We start from the raw sequence: 13,495 nt of genomic DNA, 5'->3' as shown, positions 1-13,495 counted from the left end.
GCTTTTTTAAAAGTAACAAAAACTAAATTTACACATTATTATTTGGCTTGGGGTTTTTGTCCCAGTTTTATTTGAAACGATTTTTATTTGGTAGAAATAATATGACCGGTTTTTTCTTATCACTAGTTTGTTCATCTAGGGGTTTTGTCACTAGTTTTGTAAAATCAAATACAAACTCAATAAGAAAACCAAGTGCATGAGAAGAATGCCGAAAAAGGAAGAAAACCAAGTTATGTCAGGTATGCTAAGCCTTCCTGAAGACGTAATTTGCAAAATACTGTCAGGGTTCCGTGCTAAAGCTATAATGCGACTCAGGCGCGTATGCAAATCATGGTACAAGTTTTTCAGCGACCCATGTTTTATTAAACGTCACCATCTTCATGCAATTGCAAACAACTACTTTACCGTCTTAATAAAACAAGGTATGTACCTCTGTTTGATGAATCAAAATTGTCATCTGTATCGCGGGAAGCATCATGGAATATTGAGAGGGCGGTGACAGTTAGTGGCCGACACGAGATCAAAGGGAAAGGTAACGATATTGCTAATATATGGGGTTCTTGTGATGGTTTGTTATACATGTACGTAGGGGAAAGACATTACATGAATAATCCAATAACTAATAAACGTAGTCCAATACCCCCACCGCAATGCAAGTCGGTACTTTCCGATTATACCGTTGGATTCGCTTACAGTTCCAAGAATGATGATTACAAAATAGTATGCATTCCATGTAGTCCTCGCACTAATTTAAGCGTTGAGGTTTATTCATCAAAAACAAATTTGTGGAAATTTGTACAATGCACTGAATATGAATGCAGCAAGCGAAATGGCGTACTTGTTAGTGGTCATCTTCATTGGATGGCCGTTCACGACCGCGTGAGTACTAGATATGATCATCATGGTGGTCCAGATGATGATATTATTGCTTTCGATGTTAGCAATGATACAATCAAACTCGTCGATAAGCCAGAATCATTCCTCTACGTTAAGGAGGAGTACTTCTTGAGTGTTGGTGATTTAGGAGGTCGGCTTTGCTTATTATGTAATAAATTTGGTACCCAATGTATGGACATCTGGGTTATGGAGGATTACGGTGTGAGAAGGTCTTGGACTAAGCGTCTTAGTACAGAAAATTTATGGTATATGAATAAGAATAATCGCAAATGCTATCCTAAGTTTCTTTATTTAACAAGATCGTCTACAAACGGTGTGATCCTATTTGAGGTCTCAAAGAGCAAATTTATTATATATAACCCCAAGTACCGAAGGATTGAAGTGCTTAACGTTGACGGAATCCCGAAGGGATGGTCACAGAGTGTGACTTATACGGCAAGTCTAATTTCACTTGATACGGTACTTACATCTAGCTAGGAACAAATTGATAGAAGACGAGCAAGAGAATTAAGAACAATCAATGGAGAGTGAATTGAAACATCGTTATTTTGCAATTTTTAGTTTTACTTATCCGTCCAGGGAGTTTTGCAACAATAACTGCGAGCTATTTTTATTTTTATTAAAACTACAAGTGTCCTTTTAGGTTTTAGTTTTCATGTATGTTTTTTTACTTTTTAAGCTTCCGAGAATTTATGAGAGAATTTTTATATGGGCCTAGCCGGTTTTTTTCTTTTCTTTTTTTTTTTTTTTTTTTTTTTTTTTTTTGCATCATCATCATCCTCATATCGCAATGTTGGTTCGTAGTAAATTAATCTGAATAGCTTCTTATTTCGAGTCCCCACAAATGATTCTTATCACTCGTTTTACCCCTAATAATCCCATCAAATGGCAACCTAATCTTGATGACGATAAAAGAGTGCAGAACAAAGTTGCCAGCCCCGGAATCAATTTAGTCCCTTGAATCCTACATTTATTTTAAGTTCAATCACATCAACTTCAAGCCTTCTAGTTTTTCTCCATATAACCCTATACCCACACAACTGTTATTCCCACAATCTGTTTACCTCTAGAAACCCAATTTCAATACCAAAGTCGGTTTCCTCTCATTCTGGCGTTAAAGCCCATTATTATACAATCCTAATCGGGCTTAAAGAAATCTCACTCTACCACTAAATCTCACCCAAAAAACACAACCAAGCCCAAAGCTATGCTAGGCCCAAGATGAACATTCTAGCCTGGAACTGCCAAGGCATCAACAATCAAACCTCTATTCAACACCTACCGGATCTAGTATCTTTGCATAAACCTGATATCATTTTCCTTTCAGAAATTTTAGCAAAAGACCGACATATGTCACATCTTGCTCGATCGCTTCAATTCTAAAACCTTACCTCAGTTCCTAAAGTAGGTCGTAGAGGTGGACTATGTCTTATGTGGAATAACCTAAACATCTGGGTTCTTTTCCAGTCACAAGGTTACATTCACGTCATCATTACTTCATCTGGCCCGGCACAACCGTGCATGTGTACTGGCATCTACGGCCCTCCTCATCCAGATGCAAGAACAGATTTGTGGCAAGATTTCCTAACAATCTTCCCAAATACCAACATCTCAACTCCGTGGCTCCTAATAGGGGACTTTAATGACATCGTGGATCAATCGGAGAAAAAAGGTGGCAGACAAATCACTTATAGTCATACTCAACCGTTCGTGGCAATGATCGACCAGATGGGTTTTATCGATCTTGGATTTCGAGGAGATCCATTTAACTTGGACAAAGAACCAACAAGGTCAAGACAACATCATGGAAAGACTATATAGAGCAATTGCAACCCAGCACTGGCGAACAGCGAACCCTCATGCAGGAGTCACCCAACTTCCAAGGATTGCATCAGATCACGCACCCATCCTGCTGCACACCAAAGCAATAGACTGGCAAGGGCAAGAAAACTACACGTTTGAGCATCTATGGATGACACATCCACATCTCAAGCAAATCATCGAAACTGCCTGGACACAACAAAGCGACTCAGATTCTACCTTGGATCTTCAACTCAGGTTAATCACAACGGGACAAACACTAATGGACTGGAACAAAGACACTTTTGGTTATCTTCCAAAATTAATTCGAAAATAAACAACACAGATAAAAATGGCTCAATACCAATGTGTTATTCACAACGGTTAAAAACAAATTTTTTAGATACATCGCGAAAAGAAACTACGCGATCATCACCTGACCTTACTTCAATGCCATGCAACATACTGGCAGCAAAGGTCTATAATTCAGTGGCTCCAATCAGGAGATAATAATACCACCTTCTTCCATACCAAGGCAACCATCCACCGAAGCTGCCACAACATAAAGAAATTACAGGATCAGCACAACAACTGGGTCAGTGATAAAGATGAAGTGATCCAAATCATCCTTGATCATTTCACCACTCAATATACGTCCCCAAATACAACTTTGTACGAAGAACTCTTTGAAGACGTAGCTCCACGATTGACTCCATCACAATGCGACCGACTCTCGGCGACAGTAACGATAAAGGAAATCAAGCAAGCATTGTTCTCCATCAACTATGAAAGTGCTCCTGGTCCAGATGGATACACAAGTAAGTTTTTTAAAGTTTTCTGGACACCACTCATCTTCAATTAATTGCTATGGTTTAAAGTTTTTTCGATAATTTGAACATCCACCCTCTCATGAATCATACAAGTATCACTCTTATCCCAAAAGTAGACAACCCAACGAAACCATCCCAGTTCAGGATGATAAGCCTCTGCAACGTCACCTACAAAATCATCTCAAAAATACTAGTCAATTGTTTACGTCCTATCCTAATTTTCTTAATAAGTCCATATCAAAGTGCCTTCTTCCCTAAGAGATCAATACATGATAACATCACAATTACTAGTGAACTATTTCATCACATCAAAACATCATCAACCACTAAAAACCCCAAAATAGCTCTCAAACTTGACATCCAAAAAGCATATGATAGCCTAGATTGGGAATTCATCAAAAAGGCTTTTACAAAATTGGGTTTTCCATCAATATTTGTAGAATATATCATGCTCCGTATCAGATCGGTAACTTACTCAATCAACGTCTATGGTACACCGCATGGATTCATTACTCCTACCAGAGGCATAAGACAAGGTGATCCCATATCCTCCTACATTTTCGTCATCTGTGCGGAAATTCTTTCAACAAATCTTGCCAAACTGAAAGCAAAAAATCTGATTCAAGGTATCAGAATTTCAAAAACGGCACCCCCCATCCTTCACTTAATGTATGCAGATGACTTGCTCATCACATACACAACTACCCAAGAAAGTAATAACCACCTCCAACGAATTCTTCAATCATACGGCTCTTTAGCTGGTCAAATTATCAATGCAGCAAAATCAACCATCATTCACCGCCCAAGGCTACAACAACATCACATTGATAACCTCCACCAATTCTTCGGCGCCGACTACTTCAATCCCACCTGTATACTTAAGAGTTCATTTCAAACATGGGAGGACCTCAAGTCACATCTTTGAACCACTACTCCAGATATTGGCACGCAAATCATAAGGATGGATCTTAAAATTCCTTACCCCTGCAGGAAGACTAGTTCTAATAAAAACCTCTTTAACGCCAACCTCAAATCACCTCATGCAAGCACAGATTTTCCCCACCCATGTTCACAAACAAATTTATAGGATCACCATGAATTTTTTCTGGGATCACGATTCTTCGGTCCGGAAGCTTCACCCATTAGGATGGAACAAGCTAAACAAACCAATAGCGGAAGGAGGGCTAGGTATCAGGAAGAGGAGTCATCACAATAAAGCTTTGTTCATTAAAAAAATTTGGAACATTCAAGACCAACCACATTCCATTTGCTCAAGCCTCTTCAACGAGAAATACCTCCACCACCAGCCGATATTGCAAGGTATAATATCATGCTACTGCCAGCCCACAATGGAAACAAATGGCATCTCTCATACCTACTATCAAAAACCATATATTTCACCAAATAAGAAATGGTTTGGATACCCTATCCAAGCAAATTGGATACCCCATTTCAAGAACCTTGATCCAATCCAATGCGACCCAATCCAATATGTCGCAGACTTAATCGCCCCAATTTCCCATAACTGGAATCACGATCAGCTGAGCATCCTCCCCAACAATGTTACCCATCATATTATAAACATTCACCTCCCCCTCAGCAACACATCAGACAAAATTATTTGGCCTCACTCTAACTCTGGTCAATATACCACAGCATCCGGAGACAGCTGGCTAACCCAACAGGAAAACAACTCTCTCCCATGACCTCACACTCAACCGCTCCCAAACACAAAATTCTTATGGACCTTACCGTGTCCTCCAAAAATTCAAATTTTCTTGTGTAAAGCTATAACGAAGGTTTACCAACCTTATCTCTGCCCCATCACATCAATCTCTCAACTTCCAACCTATGCCCTCGTTGCAATTTTGAGCCTGAATCAGCCAATCACATGTTGATTCATTGTCCGATGATTCTGTACACTTGGAACACCCTATCTAACCGAATATCAGCAAACCATCCCCAAGGTAACCACCAACCAATTATCATAAACCACCAAACAACAATTTCTCAATTGTTGCAACCTCGAGGTAATACCTGTTTTATCACATATTGTTGTTTCCTCTTCTGGTCTATATGGACTACCATGAATGAGCTTGTATTAAACCAGAAGCATCCACCCATGAAGACATCCTGACGAGATCTTTCGCACACTAACATGAATTTGAATGGGAAAAAATGACCTCCGGTCCAGTTCTCCCCGGGGAGAGTCCTTCCGGATTCACAACAAACATCACAAAATCCCATGCAACCATTCAAGTGGGTTGGAGTATACCGCCACCATACTGGTATAAAATAAATATTGATGGTGCAGCGAGAGGCAACCCGGGTATGGCGGGAGCATGATTCATTTGCAGGAACTCGAGCGCGCACACGGTACTGGCTCTTGCACAACCTCTAGGTATAACCACAACATTAACAGCAGAAACGTGGGCAACACTATTAGCAACCAGAGCAGCAAATGAAAGAAATTGGACTAAAGTCATATTCGAAACGGACTCGGAAAATCTCGTGCACTTCATCAATAATCCAAGGGAACCTCCATGGTATATCTCTGAAATGATTAAGGAAATCATACATCGAATGCGACAAATTCCATGTTGTGTTATTCAACATAACTATAGAGAAGGAAACCAAGCCGCGGATGGACCGGCAAACTTTGCAGCCGATGGTAGCCAAGCCGGAAACCTATCAACATCAATTTGGGAATGGACGACGAATCCGGCTTTTCGTAATCAAATTCTTTTGAACGACTCTATGGGAATCACATTTCCGCGTGTAATAACATTGTAGTTGGTTTTTTATTAATTTCATGCTTCAAAAAAAAAAGTAGGAAAACTCTATTTAGATGGGGTAATTTGATTTTGCATGCAGAAGTAGCCACTGACTATTGTCTAATTGGTTTACCTCCTAAGTAGAGGGAGTCAAAGTGGTTTACCTCCTGTTTTTTTTCTTTTCTAAATGAAGATTTATGACGGTAAAAAGTTTATATAAACCTTTTAAGGATATATTTTGATGTGTTTTATTTGGTTTGGAAGTTGGTGTCATTTAATATAATATTGTATGTGAACTAAAAATAAAAATCTTGAAATTTATTATTATGTCTTTCAATACAATTAAAAGAAGGATCCCATTATATTTTTAATCTCACACTATCTCACATATTAGATGTGATTTTTGCAAATGCGTATAACTGAGTATTAATTGGTATTGGAAAGCTCCTAAGTCGAGTTCATTGCTCACATTCCCAATCGAGTGGGACTTGAGGAGCGACTTTAACTACTTTGGTAGTTAGATTAGACTAGTAGGGATTACGGTTAGTGTTAAGCGGGACCAAGATTCTTTTCACACAGATCCAAAGTGAAGATTCTTAATTTAAAAATGGGACACCTGAAGAATCTAATACTATTATATAACTTCAAACTGTGAAAATATGGTAAAAATTCATCAATTGATATAGCTTTTATGTTCCAGAATCGGCTGGTAAAATGAAAAACATTTAATCGGTTTTTGGGAGATTTGAATAATTGGACCTAAACTGGTATGGAAGCCGAAGATTTTCCTGTCCATTTTATAAGTTAAAATTGGGCTAAGAAATTCTGGTAATACTTAGTTAGGATTATAATTTTGATCTAGCCGACTATCATGATTTTGAGATACAAAAAGCTAACTGCTTAGTTGAAAACTTGAACCTAACCGATTTTGTAAGATAAAAAATGGGAAAAACTTTCAATAATAATCGACTAGGATAATATTTCCAACTTAGCAGATTATAACTATTGAATTTTGATTATTCAAGATCAACGAGATCACAAAGAAAATCTAACAGATTATGGGTAAAACTGTATATCTTGGGGCTCTTCTTACACTCAAGAGGGGGACTATGTCCCCCTATCCCCATGTACTAGCAAACAAAAACAAATTGTAGATATTAAAAATTAGTTTAGGATTTTGAAGTAAATTAGATTTGTATTGTTGAAAGGGAAGTAAGGTAGTTAAAAAACAAATAGAAGAAGAGCTAACTTAGTCTTTTTCAACAGAGACACTCTTTATCCTGTATAAGGGTGTTTACGGGTGAAAACTATTTCTGTCGGTTTTGGTAATTTGGGGTGTGTGGATGAGAAATGAATCTAAACGCTAAACAAATGCACTGCACGGGTGTAGGATCAGAATCTCGCAATAATAATGTTTCAGCAAAATTATCAATGACACAACACTTAAGCGTCGCAAAATAATTCCAGAAATGATAAAATAAATGACGTCAGCTAAGAACACGAGAAAGATATGATAGTCCTGCGAAAATTAGAGAGCTTGCGAAATTAACATTTGTAAGGTTGCGAGAATGTCGCAAACCATATCCGAAAATAAATGACAGATTAGCTGTCATCCACTATGTATTTCCTTATAAATAGTCATTCGACGTTGTAAAGAGGAGAGAGATCTTTTTTGAGTAAGAAACAAGTAAATAGGAGAGACAAAGTTCAGAGCAGAGATCATTCTTGACTTCTTTATCTTTCTTGTAAGAACACTCAAAAATTAATCAATAAAATTAAGAGTGTAAACCTAAAAATGAGTTGATCAACAATTAAATCATATGAGGGGTGTGTTGTGGGATTTCCTGCAACTACATAACGGCGCTAAAACAGGGAGATTGAAGATCGAAAGTTGAAGATTGTTGATTGAGAATATTCAAGTCAAGAAAGTGATTAAATAAATCAGTGAATTATTATTTTCTAGTCCCGAGCAAATCAAAACTACAAAATAAAATCCTAACTCACTGTCGCAGGCATCGTCGATTGCATTTAGCGTATGCAATAAGCCTTTAAACCCCTAGGTGGCCCTAGTGGCCGAGTTATAGTCTCGGGAGGGCTTACAAGAGATATACCCACAAATCCTTTACTCCAGACCTTAGGTATCTACGCAGAACCTTGGAAGGAACTAAAGAATCTCCTTGGTTGGCATACTTATTGACTACAGGAGGAAGTACCCTGATGCGAAATTCCAATTGATGTACACGAGTTTGCACTCAAGCATACTAAAATTCATATAAAGTGACAGAGCTCTACTCAAATAGTTGCACTATGGACATCAATATCCGGAGTCAAAACTAATCACATGGATAGATCAAGAAGATGGACATAGAAAAACATAGATGGTTTTGATGTTTACTAAGTGAACGGTGTTTCCCATATATGTCTGAAGGCCTCCGCCAAAATGAACCTATCCTAATGAATTGAGATATTAGTCTGACTAATATCAACACACTGACAATACAAGGGAACCAGTGGTCGATAACCTAACTCTAGGTCAAAACAACTGGCATATACAAGGGTACCAGTGGTCGACTTTATTGAATTTGTTCCTTTTGATCAAATGGTCTGGTCTCAATTTTTTTTTTTTTTTCATAATAATTTTTTTTCAATTTTTTGGTAACTACCATTTTTTTTTATCTTTCTCAATCACTCTAATTCACCCTAGCATTGGTAAAAACTTGAATCGTGGGCCCCACCTATCACTTAGAGAAACATAGTTTAAAAACAAAATAAAATAAAAATAAAAATAGAAGTGAAAAGGACTCAACGAGATATGGTGAAACTATCATGTTATTTCTAACACCTGAGCTCTGTGCTTTTATGAATAGACTCTTCTAGATGTTGCCATCTAATCAGATTGGTTCCTCAACTCCTACAATCAAAATGCTTCCATCCACTCAGATTGGTTAGTGCAAACCTTAATAGGCATAAATTTCTAGGCTCTGGAGTTTACTAATTGCAACTAAAAAGTTTCTCCCCTACCCCCAAACTTAAATCTAACATTGTCCTCAATGTTCTAAAGATGAAATTAAAAGCATGAACAAGGAGAAACAGTTATCATTGAAGCAAAAGAGTTAAGGAAAGATATTACCGTGTTGCATGAGATTGGGTTACCTCCCAAGAAGTGCTAAGTTTAAAGTCTTCAGCCAGACTTAGAAAAGGTTTAGTCAACTTGAACCGTATAACAGTAGCCGGAATAACTGTGGGTCTTTAAAACCAAAAAGAGCTGACAAAAGAAAACTGCAGTGAACCAAGAAAATGTACAAGACTAGCATGACCTTACCTAGTTTCCTGATAACTATCGCTAACTGTGGTTCAGGTTCAGGTTCTATGAAAGGGTCTAAATAAAAATATTTTCCTCGGATGCATTTCCTCATAGGTTGGATCCAAATTATTAGGTCCTAGAGTCTGGAAAAACTCAAATAAGAACTTTGAATCACAAAATAATAACCTAAATAACTGAGGATCCTTTAAGTCAATCAGGTTTGACTTACATAATTGACCACAGTGAGAGTAGTGGTCATTCTTTGGCAATTGTGTCGATATTATTAACCTAAAGTACTTAGGCTTAGTCTCAAAACTTAATATTCGACTCATTTTAAATATAAACGTTCTCACATTTGGAAGAAAACTATTTGGTGGGAAAACAAAGCCAATCTGGGTGTTATTGCCTGGGCTAACCACATCAACCAGAGGATGGGTTTCTAACGACTGAACTTCTTCTTGGACATCATTAGGTCCAGGAAAACGTGTATGAAGATAATCTCGTAAAATGGTTGAGGCATATATGTCAAGTCCCAAGTAAGGGACCTCTGTAAGATCTAACGGTAAAGCACATGGAGAATGATAATCACCCCCAAACTTAGAGGTTTTAGTGTCTCTAGATAGACTAGTCACAATTTCCCTAATTTCTAGGTCACCAGATTCCTGAAAATGGTCAATTGATTCTTCTAAGTTATAATCGGAAGGTGCATCCTCACTCATCATATTTGAAAGCTCTACGAGTTCAACCTCTTTGTCTAAGACTAATGTTTCTAAATCGCTAGACTCTAAAACAATATTCTCAGAATAAACTCGTTCCTCTAAACCATCATTAGCTTCGTAATCAAAAGGAAATACTACATCGTCTAAGACGGGGGTATCTCTAGTCAAATCCTCGTCCTTTTGAATAGGTTAATAATTATTAAAATTATTTGGATTCGAACTAGAAATAATATTATCATTGTAAAGCTCAATTGGAGTAGCAAATTCCTGATCACTATTTATTTCAAATTCTTCATCAACACTATCCTCATCATAATCATCATTATAATAACATGAAAATGGTTGAACCTCTTTTAAAGTAGTGTTACCAATTCTAACCTCGTCATCTTGATTATGTAAATAACTATGCTCATTTTCAAGGGTATTACTAGAAACACTGTATTGGAAATTAAGATTATTTCGAGCAATTCTTTCGTTTGTTTCAGCCATCAGCTTGAGGGATTCCTCTATAGAAGGTTTACTCATGGGTGCAGTTTGTTTATTCATTTCTAACACAAACCTAATGGTATTCTCAGTTAACTGCTTGAGAGACTCTTCTAAAGATATGGAAGGATCATAAGTAGCACCAGGGTTCAACTGTTTGATTAAATCATTCAACGGGGAACTGGTACTATAATATTCCTTATGTGTTTGCTCGTATGACCGGTGTACGTGCGGATAGTAATTGGGATCATCATGGTATGACCCAAAACCTTGAAAAGTTTGGTGTCCCCAACCACTATTCCCACCATGATCATAAAACTGATGATGTCCATATTCAAATTCAGGTTGATGCTCATTGTATTGGCTTCTATCATACCAGTTCGACATTCTTAATTGCAAGGGAATTCTACACAATTACAAACAAGGCTGACTCGACCAAATCAAACCTATAAAATCTAGCAAACAAAAAGCATGATGGCTCCACTTAGATTGTCACTAGACCAGCTTCTATTCTTTCGAAAAGGAATTCGTTACAATCTGAGAAAACCCCTCTGGAATCAATCCGAGTCAAAGTAAGTTGAATCAAGGCGAGGGAAGATCATTGGAGCTTTGATACCCAAGGCCTCACCGGTTACAAGGCGGCGCAGTCACGCATTCAACTCACAGAAACCGTCAAGAACTTCGAAGTGTGCTCAAAAGAGTAACCAATATTCTTCAAACGACTTTTCTATTAAGATCGTTACCCTATAGGTCTCGTTCTAGTCAAAATTTTAGGCTTAGGTTCGCGTTTGGTTTCGTGTTCCTAAGGCGGGCAAGAAGAGAACGATGATGAAATCCGAACCCTTATCTTGTATGGCCAGTCCTTTCCCTTTACTAGGAATTAAAAGCAACCGTATTCAAGTCCTCAGCATATATTCACCTTAAGGAATACAGTAAACCCGCTGACAGGGGATTCGCGGGTGTTTCGAAAAACTTACCTCCCGTACCAGACGGGCGAAGAACAGCTGAAGTTGACTCGGGACACAACTCCTATGTTATGTACGAACCCGAGGGGCCGAGGTGATATCGTAATCACCGTCCTTCCCTGCACACAGTTTGTATTTAAACCAACCCTTCCTTAGGGTTTAAAAATAATAATGTCCAAAGTCCAATGTCCAAGTGTCCAAAAAGAAAAGAAAAATTACAAAAATAGCAAACCCTAATACAGTTCTCTCTTTCTTTTTTTTTAATAAAAAAATAAACAAACCCTAAAAAAATAAAAAATAAAAATATCTAAAAAGAAATTGTCTTCTTTTCCGTTCTTTTCTCTTTAATCTTTTGCTCCAAGTCTTTATGCTTTAAGTTCCAGTCTTTACGAAATCACCAAACTCCTTGGCTCAATTCGCTTTATGATCCAAAACCTGTAGACAAAAGACAAATACCCAAAAACGTAAAAAAGAACAAAAAAAATAAAAACCTAAAAAATAAAAAAAATAAAAGAAAACTAAGTCTAAAAATCCTAAAAGCAAATCCGCGTCGGCGGCGCCAAAAATTGATGTGATTTGTAGATAGTGGTAAAAGTGGTTCGATTCTCAGACTTGCGAAGGATAAAATATAGACTTAAATTCTAAAACTAAAATAGAAAACAAACTAAAAATTGTCACAAACTCAATCAAAGATGATATCAATATTAAAAGAACACTGAGGCTAAGATTCCACTATTTTCCAAGTTCAAAGTGATTTAATCCCAATATTTATATTTATGCAATTTTCTCGTTCAAGTTGATTCTAACTTATTGCAACTAGTAGATTCTCAAAATAACAAGTGTAAATCCAAAGCATAGAACATCAAAAACCTAGGTCCAAGTATGTTCTATCAAAAGGAAATCACAATTGCTTAACAAGGATCATTCAAACAATTTTCAACCAAGGTAAATAATCATAAAATAATTGCAAATAAATAAATAAAATAGAATATACCACTTCTTGTTGGAAAAATAGCTTCCTCTATCGCCTCAGCAATGGGGTTTAGCTCCTCATATTAATCACTTGCTCAAAATACATGTTTGTTGCTCAAAAGTTGGTTAAAGATGAAAAACTATAACACTGGATGTTTGCAACGATGTATTGGCGTTGCAACACAAAGGACTGACTGTTACAAAGAATTCATTGTAGCAGCGTTACAAATTTGAGACACTGTTCTTATTTGCAGCGGATGTTCTTGAGCAGCAGCAGCAGCAGAATACGGTTTCCTGCAACTTGATCAATATGGCTTTGTAGGGTTTCTAACTCCTCTGCGACTGCTCCAATAACTTCGTTCTCTTTTCTGGGACTTAAACACACCTTTTATACTACTTAGAAATCTAAAAATAGCGATTAATTCTCGCTTTTTCTTTACGTGAAAGTCACAAAAATAATCTCTTCTGCCGACTTCCCTAGCCAATTCTGAGCTTTCCCGATTGTCTTAAACTCTTCCTTAGATAGAATACTACCTTAGGAAACAATTTCACGCATTTAGTCTCCCTGAATTACCAAAAATCAACCCAAACAGAGACCCGTACAAAACTCAAACTCTGTTTCCTTATTTTGGATTATCCAGCCCAATTCGATTGATTCCAGCGCACATACCAGGCTTGTTTAGTTGAATCACGTCTAGCCCAACAAATTTTAGCAATTGAATCTTACTCAAACATCTTCGAAATCCAAACG

At 37.4% G+C, this 13,495-nt stretch overlaps 1 protein-coding gene across 1 annotated transcript; it reads left to right on the top strand.

The window, feature by feature from the left end:
- Nucleotides 1-205: 205 nt before the first annotated feature.
- Nucleotides 206-2,718, top strand: LOC113335881 (F-box protein At3g07870-like). Its single transcript, XM_026581903.1, has 3 exons — nt 206-333; nt 423-1,356; nt 2,365-2,718. The coding sequence occupies exons 1-3, from the start codon at nt 206-208 to the stop codon at nt 2,716-2,718; spliced, it is 1,416 nt and encodes a 471-aa protein (XP_026437688.1).
- The last annotated feature ends 10,777 nt before the right edge of the window (nt 2,719-13,495 follow it).

This window comes from Papaver somniferum, unplaced genomic scaffold, assembly GCF_003573695.1.
Source record: "Papaver somniferum cultivar HN1 unplaced genomic scaffold, ASM357369v1 unplaced-scaffold_150, whole genome shotgun sequence".
Lineage (NCBI taxonomy): Eukaryota > Viridiplantae > Streptophyta > Magnoliopsida > Ranunculales > Papaveraceae > Papaver > Papaver somniferum.
This window is presented reverse-complemented; position numbering and strand designations above follow the sequence as displayed.